The 23,162-nt window shown below is 47.0% G+C and overlaps 1 protein-coding gene across 3 annotated transcripts; it reads left to right on the forward strand.

Moving 5' to 3' along the window:
- The first annotated feature begins 1,544 nt into the window (after window positions 1-1,544).
- Tcp10a (t-complex protein 10a) lies at window positions 1,545-22,749 on the forward strand. Of its 3 annotated transcripts, none has more exons than NR_046291.1 (12): window positions 1,549-1,790; window positions 2,279-2,405; window positions 2,722-2,873; window positions 3,272-3,487; window positions 6,656-6,814; window positions 8,040-8,139; window positions 10,068-10,171; window positions 11,176-11,274; window positions 13,786-13,926; window positions 15,920-16,004; window positions 20,338-20,455; window positions 21,827-22,749. NR_046291.1 is itself a non-coding variant. In NM_011553.4 (12 exons), the coding sequence occupies exons 3-12, from the start codon at window positions 2,769-2,771 to the stop codon at window positions 22,014-22,016; spliced, it is 1,317 nt and encodes a 438-aa protein (NP_035683.2). In that variant the 5' UTR covers window positions 1,549-1,638; window positions 2,279-2,405; window positions 2,722-2,768; the 3' UTR covers window positions 22,017-22,749. The 3 variants fall into 3 exon arrangements, 2 of the variants coding, with proteins under 2 accessions (XP_006523276.1, NP_035683.2); NM_011553.4 differs by having other exon boundaries at window positions 1,549-1,638; XM_006523213.3 differs by lacking the exon at window positions 11,176-11,274 and having other exon boundaries at window positions 1,545-1,638; window positions 21,827-22,559.
- Window positions 22,750-23,162: the final 413 nt, after the last annotated feature.

Here is a 23,162-nt window from a genome sequence, read left to right on the forward strand (position 1 = left end):
TTTATCTTTGTGTATTTACCATCACACCGTGTTGCTTATTAAAAATGTTTGGACCTCTGGGTCTGGGTCTTACTTGGGGGCTTTTGTTCTCTCTTAGCCATGGATTTCAGTTTTTGCTTTAACTACTCTACAATGGACTGTCATTGCCCATGGTTATCTGCGCTACAGAGGAGTTGGAGTGTCAGAGACTGTACCTTAGCATAGATCTCACAAACACACAGTTAAGGATTCACACCTTAGCATAGATCTCACAAACACACAGTTAAGGATTCACACTCAAACATAAGGCAAGGGGCTTGACTACTAGGAGGGAAAATCCCAAATCACCTTGCCAGTCTCTGGGGATCACATGTAGAAACCTTTCTGTCTTTAGGACCTTCTTAGAAAGTCCACTGCCTTGTTAACAGTCAGCGCAGGAGTCGATTTCTGCTCTCAGAAGGTGAACTGTCACCTCCCCTATGGACGTAAGAGCGTGAGCAGCCAAGTCTGGAGTGCAGCGAAGGCATTCACTGTGTCCTTCACTCAACACATCATTGTTTTCTGTTGACCCCATGCCGCAGACCATACAACACCAATGTCCCAAGCAGGTTCAGGCTGACTGACACCGGCACAGGTTCCCATAGATGTTTGCCCATCAGAAAATGGAGAGGAAGCAATGAAGTTCAGCTCTTCCTATATCCCTGCTTCTGGACACTCTCCACCCAGCCTCTTTGGGCTTCAGAAATTCCACTCTATCCAGCTCTGGGAACAATCACATGGAGCCTTACTAGGGATCCCTTTCCAGGAAGGAGCATCTCTGACCACAGCCAGGTGGTGGATGTCTTATCGTTCAATGGATACAATCAAAGCCCTGGGCACCTGGCTTCTCCTAGCTAACAAGGACTGGTCCAAGTCCTTGGGAGAAAAAAAAAAAAGAATGAGAAGCAATTCAAGGCCTCCCAGAAGTAGCACTGTCAATTCCAACACAGCTAGAACCCTCTATGTCCCCAGGATCCCCAGGTAGGTAATGACACGCTCTTATGAAAAATGTCCCCCCTGTTTGCCTTTAAATATTTAACCACTCCAAATACTTTGCTGGGGGTAAGAAGTGATGGCTGGGGCTTTCAGCTTTACACTGACTCTCTGTTTCTCATCCTTGCCCATGATCACAAAAACCAGATGGACAAGTTAGTGGGAAGAGCATTTTTGTGGAATCACAAAATCTTGCCTCGTATCTCCTGTTTAAGCCCGTAGAGATTATATTCTCCTTGTGAACATCTATGAGTAGTTTGATTTCATCTTAAAGAAATTTCACAGTTTTTTTTTCAAGAATGCGTGCTGAGAAAATTGGGTTTTTATCCTGTTGCAACTTACTCTGTTGTCAATTGAGCAGAGAGTCCGGCTCTCTCCAGTCCTCTATATGGGTTGACATGAGCTTACTCTAGCTGAATCATGAGTATGTTGGTAATTATAAAATCTTATAACTGTATATAAAACCCCAAGACTGCATGAGATGGCATGGCCCTTTAAGACAGAGAGTCGGTTTAGAATGGACAGGTTTCCTGGCGTTCTTAAGCTAGCTGTGTAGCGGGCACAGAGAGCTGTTGGGATATGGCCTAGATGAGGAATGTCCTGGTAGAAGTCACCATCTTAGGCTAGGTGAAGTGACTGGCTGGGGGGCACAGAGGGAGAGGGTACTCCCTGGTGAGAAGGGCTTAGGATCCAATGCTGGGGAATAGAGTCCTCCTTCTGAGAAGCCATGGATGCCAGTCTACCCCTGCAGAAAACCATGGGGCCCGGGCCAGATGAAGGTGCAGTGGGTTATGAATAAGCTCTGCTATAAGTGCCTTTGACTCTCAGGGTGAAATACCTTGTCTCCAGTCAGATCCCCTACCACTGTGGCTAAGCCTCTCATTCTTGTTTCTATACAGCCTAGGTTGGTGAATACAAGTGTTTATGTGTAGAAACAGGAAATGTGCTGTTATATTTGTGATTTGGGGTAAGGACATTCCCAAAGGCTCTGCCTGGAAATCCCTGCCGCTCACCCATCCTCACACCCCCTCCCACAAGCCGGTCAGAGGCTACCATTCTCTACATTGGTAAGGGTGTGGCAATTAGCTGCAAAGGGGCTTTAGTAGTGGTAGAGGGGTTGATTTAGTTATTGGTGTCATATGCCGTGCTCTCCTGTGGAAGGCTGCTCTTCCATTTTTCTCTCCACTCAACTGTCTCCCGCTGGGCTCCTCCCCCACGGCTCCAACTCTCAGGTTCCATAAGTCCTCCTTCTGTGTCATCCTTTTAGGTTATGGAGTTGTAGGTTGGGGACGAGGGGTTTGTCCTGATGAGAGGCAGCGAAACCTTCCACAGCAAAGGTCTGACGAAGGACTAAGACCTCCCAGGCGCCCTCTCAAGGCCCTGTTCACCTCAAGGTAATGCTGGCAGTACTCATGTGATCAGGCACCATGCTGACTCTCTGAACCAAAGTGTTTTCCACCCTCCTCTGGGGACACAGCCCTTGTAAGTGACTGGGTCCTTTCCATTCGGCGGTTTCCAGACACGGGAACCTTTTCCTGGTCAGCTCCAGGTGGAGACTGTTCCCAGGCAGGAGGGTGGCAGGACTTGGTGAAGCATGGTGGGCCATTCTCCATTCTAAGGGGGAGGATAGGAAGGCCATTGGATACTAATCAGAGGGGCAGAGGTGCGATGCACTAAGAAAGTCTCACGAGCCTTCTCTTTTACAACCAGAATGCTTACTGGTCACCTCGAGGCTAAATAGTCAGCAGAGACAAGCCATGTTGGAGGATCTGAGTCAAGGAAAAGGGTCCAACCATGAGAAGAGGAAGATGGAGAGCACAGCCCAGATCACTGAGGAAGACAGCAAGCTTGATGAGGTTGTGGTAAGCCAGGCCAAGAAGCAGCGTGCCCCTTGGACAGGGAACTGTCTTCTTCTAGTTCAGGAGAAGGCTCTAGTCTTCTGAAAATGGGTCAAAAATGTCAGGACATTTGCATTCCTTAAATCATACCAGTGAATTCTCTGATCCTTGTCAGGTTCCCCCATCTGCCTGCAAAATGTCTCCTTCTATTAACACACACACACACACACACACACACACACACACACACAAAGAGGCTTTCACACATCCAGTCTCTTGTCCCGTGGGGGCTGTACTGTAACCTTGCTTAGGATCCGTCCCCATTTGTTCTCAGAATGAGGCTGTGGGGGGGGGGGGGGGTTGTACTCCTACAGGTCCTGCAGGTTGCCTGGTAAGTGTCTGTCACTCTCTTCCTACCCCAGGGGCTGCAGAAGCAGATCTGTGACCTTGGGACAGAGCTCACAAGACAATCATCTTGGTGGTGCATAGCTCACAAAGACCTCCAAAGCCAGATCGATGCTCTGATAAAGGAGAACCAGGAGATCCGTGCGGAGCTGAAGACCTTGAAGAAGCAGGATGCGGAGGCCACCAAAGCCTGTATAGGCTCGCCCACCCCGGCAAGAGCAAGCAACACTCTGGTACAGCAGACTTTCTGCATTCCAGAGATAACAGCACAGGAAGGCTTACACCCTCCCATGCAGGCACACTGTCTCCACTTGGGTACCCCATGAGGGCTTCGCTATCTGTCAGTCAAATCACACAGAACTGACAGTAAATCCTGACAGCCTTCCTGGGAGCCCAGGGGCGAGCATGTCCCCACCCTGTCTCTAGGACACTCACAGGCTCTGATGGAACAGCTGTGCACTAGGCTACCTCAGGACTCCAGGTTCCTACTTTACTTTAACTGATGGCCTGGATCCTGTCATTAACCCTACCCAGGCACAGGCAGAAGTAGGACTTAGATCCTACCCTGTAACTGAGTGACTGGGAGCTGGCTGTTGTCACTGATAGAAGCTGAGGGGGTCCTGGTAAGAGACTTCACATAGCCTTTGCTATCATGTTTCTACTACCCCTTGCACATACTAAGTGGGTAGATATCACTCCACATCTTCAGATGCTAGGCTCTCCTCGATGTGAGGTAATTGCTTGGCGAGTTCTTAAATGCTCACTGATGGTACATGACACCTCTCCTCACGTGACTGCGGATAGGAACAGCATCTCACCACAAACACACATCTTTGAACAACAACAAAAACAACAGAGAGCAAGACTGTGAGTGCCACACTTTCACATTTGTCCAGGCTACATGCTGTAGCCAAACGCGGTTCTAGGAATGATGTCAGAAGGTCAGCCATATGTACACATGTGTGTGAAGCTGTAAGTCAGCACTAGAGACATGGTGTTGGAGATTCACACTGCCCTTCTTCCTCAGGAAAGAGTGTGCCACTTAGAATAAGCCACCCCACACTTGTAGATAGCCTGTGAAGAAGGAAGTCCTGAAACTCAGGATACTCTCTCCCCCTCCTCTTCTGCTTCCCCTCCCCTCCTCTCCCCCCTCTCTCTCCCCCTCTTTTCTCTCTCCCTTCTCCCTTCCTCCCCCCCCTCTCTCTCTCTCTCACACACACACACACAGAAGGAATTTAAATGGATACACCATATAATGGGGAAGATAATACCCCCAACTAGACATCTTATACCACCAAATAGATCCTCCAGTGCTAGGAATGGATAACATCTTGTTGAGACATTGGCCAGAGGGGTCCCACAGAACTCCCCAAACAGAACAGGCTATAGCTAAGACTATTGGTTGCTCCTTACAAACTGACTTGTAAGGCTCTAATGTCTGAAGACACAGTTTCCTCACTGGAATGGAGAAATCAAGCTATTAGACACTAGGAGCTTCAACTCTACTGACCAGTGTTCATGGTGCTATGAGGTACTCTGCATGCTACCAGAAGAGAAAGGTAACCATCACTAGACCCATTACAAACCCATTTACCCAAAACAGAGACCTGCCTACAAGATATATTGATGCAATCATGGCATACATATTATGGGAGTAACTGGGCACTTCTTTATTGAATTTAAAGATCACTCCAGGAGATAGAACCCAAACCTAAATTGGACAAGAAACTGGGACTAGATAGGTCATGAGTCAAGGAGAAAACCAAATAGAATTATTCTGCTAAAGGAACATATCAATAAAATAAGTCTTAATAACACGTTGCTATATCCATAGATCAGTGCCACCTTGGCCCTCACCAGAGGCGTTTCTTCTTGCATACATGGTAATTAACATGGAAATCACAAGTGGATAGTGTGCAGAGAGAGACTTTGGGGCACTTGGTCCTAGATGGGGTACCTTCCTCGAACCCCCCCCCCTCACACCTCCACAGACACAGCATCATCCAGACACAACAGGGCTGACACACTCTGAACTCACAGAGACCGAGACAGCACACCGAGGCCTGTACAGGGTCAAGCTGAATAAAATCCCAGCACTAAGAAGGGGAATTGGACACAAGGGGCCCCCTTTAACGGAGAAGCTATTTGCAAATGCAAGCTCCTGGGAAAGAGAAAAGTTCTTCAATGCCGGGGGAGGGTGGGCTGGGGGGGGGGGAGGACACCGTATTAACCACGCTCCAAGGAAGACCTTGTAGTTGACCAACACAAAACAGACCCCATATCCTGTTTGATTGTTTCAGTTTTTGGTTTTGGCTTTTGTTGTTTTTTTTCTTTTTGGTGTGTGTGTGTGTGTGCATGTGTGTGTGTTGCAGTGGTAGTGTTGGGGTCTTTTGTCTTATTGTTTTTTCTTTTTACGTTTCAATTTTTAATTTGTTTTTTTTGTTTTGTTTTTTGTTATTTTTGAGACAGACAGACAGATAGATAGATAGATAGATAGATAGATAGATAGATAGATGATAGATAGATAGATAGATAGATAGATAGATAGATAGATAGATAGGTCATGAAGTAGTGCAGGTAGGGAAGTGGAGAGGAGCTGGGAAAAGGAAAGAATATGATCAAAATATATATACATACTTGTGTATTTTCCACTTTCCTGCATGCTCAGCTGAAGTTGCGTAATGTAAAGGCAGGAAGATTAGAGTTGTTTAGTCTTAGTCTTTGGAGGCCTGTGATGGTTTGGCACTGAGGTCAGCAAGAAGAAGGAAGCACTCACGGGTCACAGAAGTCTCACCAGCCTGGACAGAATCCAGTCCTAACTCCCCTAACTAAAGCCATTACTAAGAGATCCCAATATTAGTGAGATGTTCAAACTGTGTCCCTCCCTCACTGTGCCCTCTAAGCCTGGGAGCCCCTGCCCTCTGGCGTCCCTGCCTGCCTGTGGCTTGCACATGTGGCCTTTCTGTGCTCTCTCCTCTGTGCCCCGGTTCTGCTGCCAGTTCAGTAGCCACAGCAGAAGAAAGTGTAACTAATAATCCAAATGCAGCAAGACTGCTTAGCAGAGGTGTGCACATGAGGGAAGTGATTTTTAAAAGTAGGACAAAGGCTAGAAATTTGTTTTTAAAATTTGTTAAACATGTTTTAAGCACTACAGTATCAACCCCTCTCTAGACAGATTGTGAACCTTTTGCATATTGCAATCTACAGAAGGCAGTGGATCTGAACTCAGATTGTGGGGGAGGGCATGCTGAGAGCAGCTTCTCCTCCGCACACCTTGGGGACTGAAAAAAAAACATGGGGTTGTTAAAGTCCTCGCTGTGGGGTAGCAAATGCGGTGTGTTAATCGATACTTTGGAATGGTACTACTGATGTTAACATAAATCCCCCACGTTTGTTTGTAGCCAGTGTACATAAAGATAGAGGGAACTGATTCCGAGAGGACAACCTCATGGGATGAAAGAGATGAGCTTTCTGGAAGTCCTCCAAACAGAAGCACAATGGCCACCGGAGGAACAGACTCCCAGGATGAAATGCTGTCTTTTACATCTGTGGATGAAAAGGTGACCTTGGGAGCTTGGACTGTTTGAATGTAGCCTCTGACTCTTCCTTTCTCCCCCTGCTCTCCCTCTCCCTACCCTTCCTTCTGCCCTCCCTCCCTCTCCCTTCTCTCTCCCCTCTCTCTGTTTGTGTGGGGTCCAGTATCCATCTTTACCTTATTTTAAGTGTATGTATGTATGTATGTATGTGTGTATGTATATGTGTGTATGTGTGTATGCATGTGTGCATGTGTGTATATATATATCTGTGTGTATGTGTGTATGCATGTGTGTATGTATGTGTATGTGTGTATATGTGTATGTGTGTATATGTGTATGCATGTGTGTATGTGTGTATGTATGTGTGTATGTGTGTATGTATGTATGTATGTATGTATGTATGTGTTTGTGTATGTGTGTGTATGTGTGTATGCATGTGTGTGTATGTATGTATATGTGTGTATGTATGTATATATATGTGTGTATATTGTCTTCTGATATCATCTCATCATTTTTAAAAATTGTTTTTACCCATGTGTGTGCCCAGGGAGGCCAGAAGAGGTTGTGCTAGGTCGCCTTGAGGTAGAGTTCACATGGTTGTGAGTCATCCAACATAAGTGCGGAGAACCAAACTGGGGTCCCCTGCAAGGGCAGCACCAGCTTTTAAGCATTGGGCGGGTCCTCCAGGCCCTCTCCCTCATTTTGTGAGATGTATTCTCTGAGCCTGGCCTTCTCTGGTTGACTGCACTCTCGGGCTAGCAAGCTTCAGGCATCCTGCTGCCTGGGCTTTATGGGTGCTACGCATCTGAACTTGGGTCCTCATGCTAGAGCAGAAAGCCCTTTGCCAGCCCTTTCCTCTCCCTACCTCCTTATCTCCTCGCCCCAGGAACACATCCTGCTTTATCCCAATGGATGAAGCCCAGTGAGAACCCTCACTTTGCTACTCAAAACGGACTCAGGAATTTGTTAAACATGACAATGTTTCTATAGATTAGAAAGCTGCATACGTGCCTTCAGCTCCAAAAGAAGACTAGAATGTCAGGGCTCATTTTTGGTGTTGTTAACCTAGTGTATGGGTGGGGGGTTTTCTGCATTGCATCAATTGCTGGAAACCAGGGAACAGAGCCGAGTACTCTTGGTAGAGCCTGAGAAGTGTCTTAGGCACTTGAGAGCTGACATGGCTGTGCACACCACCTGGTCACTGCTGGTGGCAATGACATGCTGGCTTTGTGATTCTGCCTGTACCCAGGTTATACACATGTCTTCCAAATTTCTGCAAAGAAGCTTGGGCAGAATGTCACCAGAACCACTGTCTGACAGCACATTCCTGGACACAGAGTCACTGGCTGGTGAGAAGGGAGTCCCTGCTCGGTGCTCACTGGAAGGGGTGGCCATTAAGATCTGGGATGTGGCATGTGGGTAAAGCCTCAAGAGCCCCCTGGGTTCTGGCCATTGTCTGATTCCAGTTGGAGCTCCTCCGTCTGTCTTGGTAACCTCTCCCAACAATTTTGCCACAGCCCTGGCCACCTGTGGCACGTGTCCCTCCCCAGCACTTGTCTGACCTCCCTCTGAGCTCAAATTGTCCATCCAGGTATACAACCTCTCCTGTCCCGGTGGGTCCCACCTGCCGGTTCTGAGTGCCTCACAACAGTAGGAGGAGTGCTCCCCTCCAGCTGCTGCCAGAGGTGGCTATCACACACTCTGTGCTCTTGGGCTGCCCCTAGGTGTGTGTGCATGACCTCTGCTGAGGAGCCTTTGCACAGAGCTGCTAGGCTCTGCTGCACCCACTGTGGGCAGAAAGAACACTCAACCACCTGTAGCCTGCTCCTACCCACCCCGTGCACAGTCCTTGTGGGTCCCCTTTGACATACTGAACCTCAGACCCTTGTGCATGGGTAAGCACCTCTGTCTGTCTGTCTGTCTGTCTGTCTGTCTGTCTGTCTGTCTCTCTCTCTCTCTCTCTGAGTCTCTGTAACACTTTTTTAACCTCTGTGTCTCAGTTACTTCTCTGTTGCTGTAATAAAGCACCATGACCACCATGGCAGAGTTTATTAGCTCTTTCCAGAGCATTCGTTCATAATAGCAGGTACTATAAGCACAAAACAGAGAGCAAACTGATAGTAAGTAAGGCATTTTACTCGTAAAGCCGGCCCCCAAGTAATACACTTCCTCTATCAAGGTCATACCAACCGAACCCCTGAAACATCCCCAGAGAATGGAGACCAAGCGTGCAAATGCTCACGCCTACCATAACCTGTGTGTTGGTTGGTTTTTAGCTGTCAACTTGACAAAACAAAAAACCACCTCCCTCGGAAAAGAATCTTTTTTTTTTTTATGATTCTGGTTTCTTTTTTTTTTTCTTTTTTCTTTTTTATTAGGTATTTTCCTCATTTACATTTCCCATGCTATCCCAAAAGTCTCCCATACCATCCCACCCCCAACTCCCCTACCCACCCATTCCCACTTTTTGGCCCTGGCATTCCCCTGTACTGGGGCATATAAAGTTTGCAAGTCCAATGGGCCTCTCTTTCCAGTGATGGCCGACTAGGCCATCTTTTGATACATATGCAGCTAGAGTCAAGAGCTCCGGGGCACTGGTTAGTTCATAATGTTGTTCCACCTATAGGGTTAATGAGGAGTCATTTTCATCAGGTTGGCCTGTGGACACGCCTGTGAAGAGTTCACAAGACAACTCACTGCCTTGTGAATCATTATAGGAAGACTCAGCCCATAGTGGGCAGCACTATTCCCTAGTTAAGGGATCCTGAATAATATAAGAAAGGAGGGAGCTGAGAGAGCGAGAGAGAGAGAGAGAGAGAGAGAGAGAGAGAGAGAGAGAGAGAAAGTATCCATGTAGTATTGTCTCTGTTCTTGGATGCAGGTCTGCTTGCTCTCTGTTCCTTGGTAAACATGACCTTTCTGCCTGTTTCTAACTGCCTCGGATGCACAGTGCTCCTGCCCAGCCACCCATTTCCTTCTCATGGGCAGTTGTCATGAGTTCGTAAATTTTCTCTTCCTACGTCTGCCCCCTACTGGGGCAGATGCCACCCTCTGCTAGCTTAGTTGTCTGGGCCACCACCACATGTAGTGAAGACACAACTAGCAGACAAAGGCTGACTGCACTCAGCACTTCCTGTGTTCCACAGAGCCAGCCACCGGCATTTGCACAGTGACCTCAGGAAACTTAATTCGGACTTGGAACCCTGCACTAGGAATATGACATTTTTTTTCACAGTGTGTGCACAGTCTCTTGAAATCACCTTCTCCACTGTTTCAGACATCTGGTCCTCAAATCCAGAGACTTCGGACGGTGAACTTCTCCTGCATGCTCAAGCAAGCAGGGTCATCCCTTGTTTTTCCCCAAATGCACTGTGGGTGCAGGTAGGTAGAGTTTTACCGGGTGGGGAGGCTGGGGAAGACAGACCCGGAGGTAGAGGCAAATACGGATGCTCCCGTGAGCACCAGAGGCTGCTATGGCTGCAAGTCCTCCCTCAGTCTCTGAGCTCGCTCAGCCTTTCAGATGAGTGGACCGGGCTTGCCTGCAGCCAATGGAGGACAGCCAGGTCCGTAGGCAAAGCGGGTGGAGCTTCTGAGGCTGTAGGGATTGAGAAGTCAAAGTACTATTCTGTTCTTATCTGCAATGCTCAGTAGAAATGAATGGAATGAAAAAATCAAAGGCAGAAGAAATACCCTAGCTCCATGGCCAGGGTCGCATCATAGCTACACAACAGCCATGCAGAACTAAGCCATTTTCTCCATGGGAAAGATGTATTTACCTCACAGGCTGTAAAGTAGGCAGTGGGAGGATCCCCTAAAAGCAGTCAGTAACACTTCCCAACCTAATCAGCAAAGGTAAGACGGGTTTAGTTAATCAGATTCCAGCCACTGATTCCCCCAAGGCCTCAGTGACATGCACACAGAATCAGAACTTGGTGACTGTCAACCACACTCCCCACGTCCCCAGTGTGGACGGAGAACACAAGAGGAAGACACACCTTTACAAACACAAACATGATCCCAAGAGCTAGCATTTATGGGCTTATGGTTCTCCCAGCATTAATGGGCCTGTGGTTCTCTCAGCATTCATGGGCCTATGGTTCTCTCAGCATTCATGGTCCTATGTTTCTCCCAGAATTAATGAGCCTGTGGTTCTCCCAGCATTCATGGGCCTTGGTTTTCCCAACATTAATGGGGCCTATGGTTTTCACAGCATTGATGGACCTATGGTTCTCACAGCATTGATGGGCCTATGGTTCTCACAGCATTGATGGACCTATGGTTCTCACAGCATTGATGGACCTATGGTTCTCACAGCATTGATGGACCTATGGTTCTCACAGCTAGGGATGGGGACAGAGGAGGCAGTGGTTATACTCTCCTTATAGAATATTCCAACAAAGTCAAGAGCTCCTAAAGAAATACAGCAAACCTCGGACACTACAAAGACTGATGAGACAAAGGAAAAGCAACACCCAAATGGCAAGGTAGGTTTCTGCTGCACATACTCTTTCCCTGCCACATTCTCTGTGCTATGTAGTCTGAGCCATGCCATCTGTCCTGGGGCTACAAGCTAATGGCTGGTGCACCTCTCTAGAGCACCACTGATATCCAGCTTCTTCCAGTAACAAATACCAGCTCTGTTAGGAACATCCACCCACCCTTCTGCCCTCAGAGCCTCCCAACAGCTACCTCAAGAAGCACCTTTTGTCCCAGAGTGCTGCTGCCAGAAGGTTGGGGTTACCTCAGGGAGGGTGGGAAGGGGTGAGCTGCTGTGGCCCAGCTCTGTGCTCAAAGCACCTTCACTCTCTCCCACTTTTGCTGGAGTGAGTTAGCATTTCATTTTGTTGTTGGAACTTTGGGCTGTATAGATCTTCACCCTTGAAAGCAGAGAATGCTTCGAATAGATGAGTAAGGCTGCTTGGCTTCACAGCTTTTCAATACAACCTCTTCCTCCTCCTCCTCCTCCTCCTCCTCCTCCTCCTCCTCCTCCTCCTCTTCTTTGTCCTCCTCAATCTCCTCTATTCCCCTTTCTCACCTTCTTCCTCCTCTTCTTCCTTATACTCCTCCTTCCATCCTCACCCTCTTCCTCCTCCTCTCCTTCCTTCCCTTCCTCCTCCTCTTCTCCCTCATCCCTCCATCCCTCCTCTTCCCCTGCTTCCTTTTCCTCCTTCTCCTCTTCCTTTCCCCCTCATTCCCTTCCTCCTCCTCCCCTTCCTTACCCTCTTCCTCCTCTTTTCCTTCTCCTCCCTTCTTCCTCTTCCTTGCCCCTCCTCCCTTCTCTCCTCCTCCCTCTCCTCTCTTCCCCTCCTCCTCTTCCTCTTCTCCCTCTTCCCCCCATCCCTCTTCTTCCTGTGTTTCCTGTTTCTCCTCCTCTTCCTCCTCTTAGGCAGTTCTCAGGTCTTATGTATTCAAGCTCACCATGCAGCACAATGACCTTGAACTTCTGATTCTCCAACTCCGGAGTGCTGGGATTATAGGACTGTACCCCCACATCCTGTTGTGCAATTCTGGGGATTCCAGGACTTCCAGCATCATGGGCAGTCTACCAACTGAGCTACACTCCTAGACCACAAAGCCTTTCTTTAGTGTGGTTGTTTCACATGGTTGTCAGGCAAAGAAACACAGCTGAGCAAAGCCTAGACCTTGATGACAAGGTCTGTAAGAAAGAGGGCCATTTGCTGGTTAGGCCAACAAGCTATGGACCAATCACTGGCTTGGGCTTCAGAAGCCATAGGGTATAAATGTGGTAAGCAGGTGGTCCATAGCAAGTGCCATTCTGCTATGAGCTTCCTGTCCTGTAACCTGACATCAGCCACACCTCCCAGATCCCTGGCTCCCCATTACAGTACTGTGTCTTTCGATGTCTCACCCTGAATCTATGTGTGCCTTGCATTGGATATGCTGACTTCTTTTCTTGTTCATTTAATTTTACATTATAAATTATATTTTTAGTTAAAACTTTATTACAGAATTTTTGCGATAAGAAAAGACACACAATAAAATTAACCAGACCCAAAGCGTATACAGTTTTGTATATAGTTTTGGTTGTGAGTCTAGCCTTTCATGTTGAGCTGTCTCTCCAGTCCAAGTTGATACATCTTGAACTTCTATACAGTTAGACTAGCCATTCTGAAGACGTTAAGAGTCAGATTAGATTTTACATCCTGTCAAATCCATTTTTATATACTTATCTACTACATTAAAAAAAAAGAAAAAACCATGACACAGTCTAAATTAGAAATTATTTTAATAGTGTAAACTTGAAAATTGCATACTCACGCATGACGCGCTCTCAGAACTGCATTAGGTGACTTCACCATTGTGTGACTGTTGTAGCGACTCACACCACCTCGATGACGTCTGGCACTCACCATGGCCTTCTGATGTGAGCAAGGGGCAGGTGTGGTGGGTGAGGCCGCATTGGCATAGCAAACTGAGGTTACTTCTGTTGGCGTCTTTCTTTGTGTTCATCTTTACAGGGGTGGTGCTTTCTACTGAGAGCCTAGCACTATGCATTTGAAACCATTTGCTCATTATTAGTCAAAACCATTTAGTGTTGAGTAGGAGGTGAGAGGATGAAGTGGGAAAACAAAATAAGCACAAAAAAATTCGTTTCTACTTAGTAATCGTGCAATTTTATCTGGCCCAGGATTTCAGGCTCATCAATCAATCCTGGGTTGATGGATCATACAGACTCATGGCAGACACTGAGGAACAAATCATTACACTTCCTATTGATAACCACATGCAGCACGAGGATAAGGAGCTCATCTGAATAGGGCACGTGTGTGTGTGCGTGCATGTGTGTGTGTGTGTGCGTGCATGTGTGTGTGTGTGCATGTATGTACGTGTGTGTATGTGTGTGCACAGCAGTTAGTATCCAGCATGTCAGGCTGACAGTGGGCAGTGATTTTGAATACAAGAGGAAATAGTGGAAACATGTTCATCATGCCTGCTCTAACTCTTCACCTGGGCGTTTCTGTGTGTCCATCAAGGTGGAGCGGATGCTCAGCGACGGGCGAACCATCATCACCTTCCCCAATGGAACCAGGAAGGAGATCAGTGCTGACAAGAAGACCACCCTCATCAGGTTTTTTAACGGTGACATGAAGAAGATCAAGTCCAATCAGAAAGTGGTGCGTGCTGTGGACATGCATGTCTTCTTTCAGAATCAGAGGCTACCCAGTGACTAGCAAACCTTTTATAGATGCATGCTCTTTTGTTTCTCTGATGTCAGATGAGGGAAGGCATGAGGTCAGCACTTTCTTGCTAATGAGAATTTTGTCTGTGGTGTATGATGCAAGCAAGATTCCTCATGGTCTCACCCCATAGATTTGCACGTCAGTGGTGTTTCCACAAGCCTCCCACCCTCCGTTGTGAATTTTTTTTTTTTTTTTTTGTTATCCAGATGCCCTTTCACAGACCTGAGCTGAGAAAAAAAATAAACCAGGAAATCCTGGGAGACCTGTTTAAATGGTGACTTTCAGGAATTCACGACCCTATGGGGGTAAAAAGATGTGTTGTGTTGCCTTGGGGTGTGTGGGGTCACAAACACATTTCTTAGGCAGCTGTGGTGCAAGGATGGACAGATGATAAGAAGCAATAGGGATGAGGGAGGAGGAGAGAGAGCAGGGCTCACTGCAGGCTGGGAGGGAGGGGCTTCCCCTGCTCTGTGCTGGTGACAGGGAAACCCCGGACAGTGAGTGCCCGTCCCCAGGGCTCTCTGTCCAGGAGCTGCCATTCCCTTCCTGTGCCCCCCCTTCTGCAGAGAGGAAGCATGGTACTTACGTAGTGATGGAGACGGGGCACTCCCGACGCCCATGGCTTTCGGGCATATTGCCAATATAGTGAGAATGCTTAAAAATCATAGGACACGGAAGCTCTATTTCCTACTCTGCTTTCTGTTGCTATAATAAACACCACAACCAAGAACTGCTTGGGAAGGAAAGGGTTTATCTGGTTTACATGTCAGCTTCACTACAGAAAGCTGGAGGCAGGAGCTTAAGCAAACATGGAGGAACGCTGCCTACGTGGCTTGCTTCCCATGGCTTGCTCAGCTTGCTTTTCTTAAAATCCAGAAGCACCTGCTCAGGTGTGGTACCACCCACCCAGTAGTCTAGACCCTTCCACATCAATCACTCATCAAAAAAGTGACCCCCACCTCCCATTTGACCATAGGTCAATCTAGTGGGAAGGTCTTCTCAACTAGTGTTTTGTCTTCTCCATTGACGTCAGCCTGTGCCAAGTCCACAGATGCTAACCAAAACCACATTCGGATCTCAGAGTCACAGCTTTTCCAATAACATGACTCCATCTGAAGACACTCCATCTTCTCCTCCCTCTTCTGTGGATGGAGAGACATGGCTCTACCTCAGAGGACCAATCTGTTATAACTAGGCAGGAGTTTGGATCAGGAGTAGAGCAGCATCTTCGGTCCATATTCTTCCTTTTAGACAATGACCCCATTCAATCCCACTCTACCTTTGGCTGTAGCTTTTTTTTTTTTTTTTTTTTTAGAATGTCTCCCTTTTCAGATCTAGGGACTGGCCTTAGCATCAGGAACACTCACTCCCCTGAAACTAGCACCCTTCCCCTTTGTAAATGTTGTCCTCCCTCCCTCTCTTCCTCCTTGGAAACCAAGGGAGATGTGCCTATTAGGAACATCAAGGTCAAATGGCAGCTCACGAGTCGCAGGTGCATGGATTTCCAAGACACCTTGTGAGCACTACTCTCTTGGGCTGCAGTTAGGCACTGGATCTGAAAACTGTGGGATTCATGGGACCCTGGGGCTCACAGTCCATGTCCACCAAAGCCTAGACGTCACCAGCTACAAATCCCACGAGGCATGAAGGCTCAGCAAGTCACGAGTTAGAACATACTTAGGTTCAAAACTGAGGACTAAGCTGCATCCCGCAGTCTCCCTGTAACCAATAGCCATTGTCATTCCTGGGGTGTCAGCGTCTAGTGCCACCTCCTGTGTTCCACACCTGTGGAAGCACCCACAGATGTGGTCAGGCCTCCCTCACCTGTACTTTCAGCCACCTATGGGGAGTAATTGATCAGATGATTCCCTGTTGCTCACAGTGTAAGGGGAACGGCCTCCCAATGTGGGTTTCCCTATCTTCACAGATTTATTATTATGCGGATGCACAAACAATGCACACAACCTACCCAGATGGTGTTGAAGTGGTGCAGTTTCCTAACAAGTGGACTGGTGAGTGGTGTCACCTCTGCGTGCCTGCTGGCTCAGTGCCTGTGTGCCTGTGTTGGAAATGGTCGGGTGGGTGAGTACCACGGAGAGAGGGCAGCAGACACTGAGCCTTGAAATCAGCGAAGAAAAGGAGAAGCTCCGGCTTCCCCATTAGATTTTAGTGTTTTTCCTTTTAAATTAGAAATTACTCTATGAATCACATAGGGCAAGATTATACCCGAAGAGTCATTTTTAGTTTTCCTGAAATCCATTGGATTGGGTAGATGTACTGGATTTTTTTTTGGTCTGTCATTTTTATGTTATTAAATTCAAGAATGTTCTCAGCTGTTTCTTCTGCAAACATTGCCCGCCCCTCCATTCCTTGCCTTCCTAAACCTTCCAATCTTAGATACAGCATGCCACGCAGTCTGCTCTTCGCTGAGCACATTATATTCATTCCATTCAGGTAAATTCTTTTTTTTTTTCCCTTTGGCCATTTTTCTCTTTAACGAAATCTCACTTGCTCTTTATTCTCCTTCTTGGTTTGATGACACCCTTCACTTCCTTCTCTGGTCCGTTTCAGGTCTATCCAGCACGTCAACGAACACTCCCTAATCTCTTGCTTTCTCCTCCTTTCCCTTGGGTCTCAAGTTATTTTACACATGGTTGCCTCACAGTCTTGCTATGGGGACCCCTGACCCCCAGGCATGGAGCCCAGTGTGTGGCTAGTCACAGCTGGTTCCTCATGGTGCCGTGTCTCTTCAGCTTTTCAGTTTGTCCCGTGGAGACAGATTTGGTGGTGATTCTAGGGGCCCAGCCTGGAGCTGCCCCTCCAGAAAGGCTTCTGGGTGTTTCTGTCAGGTGCCCTGGCACTATAGCCCAAGATCACTTCATGTTAGTTTTCTTTTTTTTTAATTGGGTATTTATTTCATTTACATTTCCAATACTATCCCAAAAGTCCCCCACACGCTCCCCCACCCACCCGCTCCCACTTCTTGGCCCTGGCGTTCCCCTGTACTAAGGCATATAAAGTTTGCACGACCAATGGGCCTCTCTTTCCAGTGATGGCCGACTAGGCCATCTTTTGATACATATGCAGCTAGAGTCAAGAGCTCCGGGGTACTGGTTAGTTCATAATGTTGAACCTACAGGGTTGCAGATCCCTTTAGCTCCTTGGGTACTTTCTCTAGCTCCTCCATTGGGGGCCCTGTGATCCATCCAATAGCTGATTGTAAGCATCCACTTCTGTATTTGCTAGGCCCCGGCATAGTCTCATAAGAGACAGCTCTATCTGGGTCCTTTCAGCAAAATCTTGCTAGTGTATGCAATGGTGTCAGCGTTTGGAAACTGATTATGGGATGGATCCCCAGATCATGTTAGTTTTCTAATGTAGAGTATCCTAGACCCAGCAGGTAAGGAGATTGGCTATGCCGAACCCACTTCAGGGCCATTGCTACAGATTCTCGAGAGAGAACTCAGAGAAAGTAGGAGTATCCTTGGTGATCAGCAGCTGACAACAGGTAGTTTGGTTTTGCTAGGTTTTGGAGGGTTGTTTGTTTGTCTGTTTCTGTTTTTGTTTCTGGTTCACCCTTCTTTGAGACTGGTATTTTGAGCCCACGCTCAGGCGCAATCTGTAGACACAGATGTTGATCCTGTATCAGTGTATCTATAAAGATGAGCCTTGTGGACGCTATGATCATCAAACAGTACCAGAGCATTGGAAGCGTCAGTTCTGATCTGATTTTAGTGACATCTGATATTTGGAGTCCTCCCCATGCTACTGGGTCTGAAATAGGTGTGTGTGTTTGTGTGTGGTGTGTGTGTGTGTGTGTGTGTGTGAGTGTGTGTGTGAGTGATCTTATTTTGCATTAGTGAGAGAATTCATAAATTGTAATATAGGACAATGCCCAGACATAATGAATCCATTGCTGATGAGAGAATTCATAAATTGTAATATAGGACAATACCCAGACATAATGAATCCATTGCTGCTCAGGCTTCTCTCTTGGCTGTGTGGACCCTGGCCCAGCCACAGGCCTGCTGAATCTAGCTGAGTCTTCATATGCAAGCCAGTGCTATTATGGTCTTTGTTCTACCCCTGAAGTTTTTATAGGCTAGCGAGCACAGGTGTGGACAGGAGAGAAATTACTCCTTCAGTAACTTTTGGCATACACTCTGCATTGAAAAATTACACTTGCTTGTTCACAAGTGCCCTATGGGGTTGTTGGTGGATGGTAGCCAGGTCTGATGAAAAACATAAAAGGGTTTGATAGGCAGATGTGGTCTTTGAATCTTGGCTGGTCTGTGCGGAATGTATCTGAAATGCATCACTTAACTGTATATCAGTTTCTGAGTTCTATCACTGTCCGTATGTACAGCTCACATTCTCCAGAGCACCCTCACGTGAAAGTTCGAAAAGAAAACGTCACAGTCCCCTCTTGCCATTTCTGGGTGCACCTGTGTATCTGGGTGTTCAGCAAAGTTCAGCAAAGACCATTTTGCATTGATTCTGCACCAGGCAGTCACAGGATTGTTGAGGTTTTGTCGGTTGCTATGTGCTGTAATGCTCAATTCTATAACCCAAGTCTACGTGCCTCAAAATGAGTGAATTCTCTTGTGTGCCAGCTTCTGTTGTGCAAACTTTGTGCCTTAGTTTAAAGCTATTGGTTAATAAAGATGCCAACAGCTCATAGCTGGGAGAGATATGTGGAATTTTGGTTCCTGGACTTGAGGTCTGAGGCAGATACCATGAGGGAGAGGAGAAGAGGAAGGAAAAAGACACCATGGGGTCATGAGAGTCAGCCTGTTGGAATAGAATCATGGTGGAAGATGGGATTATTGATAGGGAAGTAGATAATTAGCATGGGGGGAGGGAGTTGATATCTGCCCAGCTCTAGTGTTTTTAAGGCTTATAATAGATGTTATGGTATTGTGTCTTTTATTTGGGAACCAAATGGCCTAAGGTGGGATGGAAACCCCCCAAACAATATTCACCACAGCACGATTCTGAGATTCTCAAACTATCGAATCTAAGAGAACCCATAGTTCCTCAGGGCATCGCACCAACTTGCCTCTGAGCTTTTCAGATTTTTATGCTAACAAATAGTTACTGCATGGAGTTATTCCTTGGGTGTTAGGTTCCACAACACATTATTTTTCCTAAGTATAGTTCACGCTCCTTTTTGTCTGACAACAACTGCCAAAGATTGACCAACATGTGCACAAAGCACAGGGACATCAGAAGAACAGGGGGAAATCTATCGCTGCCATTTTGCTCAGAAGCCCTTTGCATTTTCTGTAAATGCACATTGGCAAGTTCTCTGTGCTATGACTATGCACTGTTTTCAGGCCCTGGGTGACAACCTTGGGTGCTGTTGAGCTTCAAGCACACTCCACAGTGGGAAATTGTCCCTGAATAAAGCAGATGTCACTGTGATTGCTAATAATCTAGGTTGCCTTTGAAAATCAATTTAGAACAGTAAAAGTATTTTTAACACTGTCTTGGCTACTTGCTTCATTGTTATGGCCATATATTTGACCAAAGGCAAGAGAGGGAGGGAGACTTTACTTTGGTTTACAGTTCAGAGGGACATAGTCCCATGTATCGGGGGTGTGGTGGCAGGACCATGAGGTGGCCGATCACACTGCGGTCTGGAAGAGAATCATGAACGCTGGTGCCTCTTGCATTCCCATTTTAATTCAGTCTGGAACTTCATCACCTAGCACTACCTGGCACCAATAAAGGATTTTTTACCACAAATCCACAGCACAGAAAAATGTCAGACATTGAAACTTGAATTTAGTTTCTATTAAAGGTGTGTCTATCACTTGTTCATCATCACCAAGTAGAAACCCCATGAACTGTTACACACTAGAGACCACCCACACTTATATACACTAGAGACCACCCACACTTATATACACTAGAGACCACCCACACTTAGACACACTAGAGACCATCCACACTCCTGCTGAGCATTATACATACACTAGAGACCATTCACACTTATACACACTAGAGACCAGCCACACATATACACACTAGAGACCACCCACACTTAGACACATCAGAGACCATCCATCCACACTTAGATACACTAGAGACTACCCACACTTATACACACTAGAGACCAGCCACACTTATACACACCAGAGACCATCCATACTATGGCTGAGCCTTACTCACCCAAAATTGGATCAACAGGGCAGTGGGTGTAATATCTGCCAATTCTGACTACAAGCTCATATGGTTAAAAAAATGTCTTTCACATTAATATTTAACATAGGTCATTTAGATATGACGTGGCTTCCAAATGCATTCATTATAACATGTACTTTAAACAAATGTGTCCTGCAGAAAAATTCTACCCGGATGGCTCCAAGGAAACCGTGTTTCCTGATGGGACAGTGAAACGGCTTAAGGATGGATGTGAAGAGACGGTGTTCCCTGATGGGACATTTGTGACAGTGAAGAGGTCAGCACACTACCCCAAACTGCCCCCCACAACAGCCCACCAGACGGTGTGAACCCATACTTCAACCCTGGGCTATAGAAGACTACAGATCTATAATACATCTGTACTCATTTACATGTATGCAAAAGTTAAATCATTCATATAAATATAACAACAGAGCCTGGGGAGATGGCCCAGTGGTTAGCAACACTGGCTGCTTTTAGAGAGGGCACAGGTTCAGTCCCCAGCACCCACATGACAGCTTGCAGCTGTCTGTAACTCCAGTTCTTTGGGAACCCAATGGCCACCTCTGACCTCCATGGGCACCAGGGACTCATGTGGTTCACAGATATACATACAGACACTCACGGGAATAACGATAAATAAATATTCAAAAAAAATACAAAAATGACACCAGAAAATATATGACACCATTGGTCCTACAAGAAATTTTTTGTGTGACCTCAGTTCAAATCTGTTTATAGAAAACATGAGCTTAGACATAGAATTTTGGGGCCGTCGCGTGTCTCCAAGGTTGTGCCATAATTGACTTCAGGGACAAAGGTCACCCCACAGTTTACAGCATCAGCTGTCGTCATCTAGCTTGACGTCAGAAGAATCCTATTCTGTCTTTCTCAAGTGTGCCATTGCTGTTAGGTGACATGTCAACACAGGTTGTAGACACAGTCAATAGGTGACTGAAGCTGGCCAACCCTGAGTGCAGTCAGTGTCCACCTCCTCAAAGCCATGCTGGATAGAAGCATGAATCTATTGCAGCACGCATAAGCAAAGAATCTAAACTATGACAAGAATGTGATAAGTCACTGTGTCGGTGCTGGTGTGTGCAGACAGTGAAGTTCACAGGGCCTTTGGCCATCATATGCCCAATAGCCTGGGCAAGAGTTTAGTAAACCCACCTTAAATGTTCCCAATATCCCCTGACTCTGGTGTGTTCTAGGCATGTTTCCTCCATGATCTTGACCTTAGCAGCTCCTCCAGTGTGCTCAGGATTCTCATCCCACACCCAGAGCTTCCATAGCTCTTCTGGTGGTCTCAGCTGAGTGCATAGAACCCAGGACTCTTTCTGTTGCATTTCTGTCATGAACTGAGCAGTCTCGCTGACTCTGCTCACCCATCTCAGAGTATAGGCTCAGGTCTCAGGTCTCAGCTCCCCTGCCCCTCCACCTTTCTATGCCCAGATAGTCTGAGCTTCTCCTGTCCTTTAAACCTCAAATGCTTTCCCTACTCTTGCCCTGGAGAGCCTCAGCTTACTCCCCAAGGGGAGACTTGGGGATCTGGGTGGTCCTATGGCTTTGATCTTTCCCAGTTCTTCCACACTCACGTAGTTGGCTTTTGCATGGCTCCACTTACCAGAGTGTCTCTATTCTACAGGAACGGAGACAAAACCATCATGTTCAGCAACGGAGAGAAAGAAATCCACACGGCCAGGTTCAAGCGGAAGGAATTCCCAGATGGCACCACCAAGACTGTGTATTGCAATGGCTGCCAGGAGACTAAGTATGCCTCAGGGAGGGTCAGGGTCAAAGATGAGAAGGGAACTGTCATCCTGGACTGGAAGTAGTGCATCCAACAGACTCAAGGCCAGGCAGTAGGCTCCAATCTCCAAATATAGTTTTGACCAAAACAGACAAAGCGACTCACGATTCCCTTGACAATCCTGGAGATCCCCTGCACATGAGGAGTAAAGAGACATCCAAAAATTGTAAAGAAAGAGACCATGTAGCCACCACCATCTTGGGAGAGAGGTCAGAGAAGCAGTAGCCAGAAATGAGGTCCTGGACATGGCTTCTGTGGCCTTGTCCAGACCATGCCTTCTGTCGGAGTCTGGCCCTAGAGCAGAGGGTACAATGGGAGCAACGTGACCACTGCCAGCTAGTTCCTGGGAGCAGCCGTTAACAACAGCTGGCTCCGTGTTTTTGCTTGGCCAACACCTGCCTGCATCTACTTCTATCCCCTTTTAGAGTCCTCATCAATGGGATCCAGGGGGATGTATCTTCACTGGTGCCTGATGTATGAATAGACTTGATTTAACCATCCTGAAGTGTCTAGACAGAACCTCATGTGGCATTCTATCCCATAAATTCACACAATTTTGATCTGTCAATCAACAAGGAGATGAGTAAAAGCACAGATGAAAACAAAGACAGAAACATAGTGGGCCACACCTCCTACCTGTTCCTGTGAGTCTGCCCTGCTGCCCCCTCATTTCCTGGGAGCACTCTGCCATGCTGTAGGAGAGATTCCTCCCTAGCTACTAGGCAGCCACCAATCTCAATCTTCCAGTCCTTACACTGATGAGGAGTTCTGAGAATGTGGGTGTTTGTTTGTTTGTTTGTTTTGTGTTTTTGTTTTGCTTTTGTTTTCTGTGTCCTCCATATTGCTAAAGTGAGTAGATTGGGGAAGAACTCACTGTGTGTTAGCCAATGGTGTCCATTGGAGAGGAGTGGCTGGCAGCAGCACCTGTCATGCCTTTGCCCTGGTTCACCTTCTGAAGTCAATGATAAGAAGTCCCAAAGGGCAAGCATGCTTGCCTTCTTGATGGCAGAGGATCTGCGAGGTAGGGAAAAAAATCCTCTATCTCTGGACTCTTCTTGGGCTGTGCAGTCATTCTGCTGTTATACCAGACACTGGAACAGACAGTAAGATGCCCTTGTTTCCTTATGTCCTGTCCACTAGAGTCTTATATGCCTTGGGTAGGGTCTTCAAA

This window comes from Mus musculus, chromosome 17, assembly GCF_000001635.26.
Source record: "Mus musculus strain C57BL/6J chromosome 17, GRCm38.p6 C57BL/6J".
In the NCBI taxonomy this organism is placed as follows: domain Eukaryota; kingdom Metazoa; phylum Chordata; class Mammalia; order Rodentia; family Muridae; genus Mus; species Mus musculus.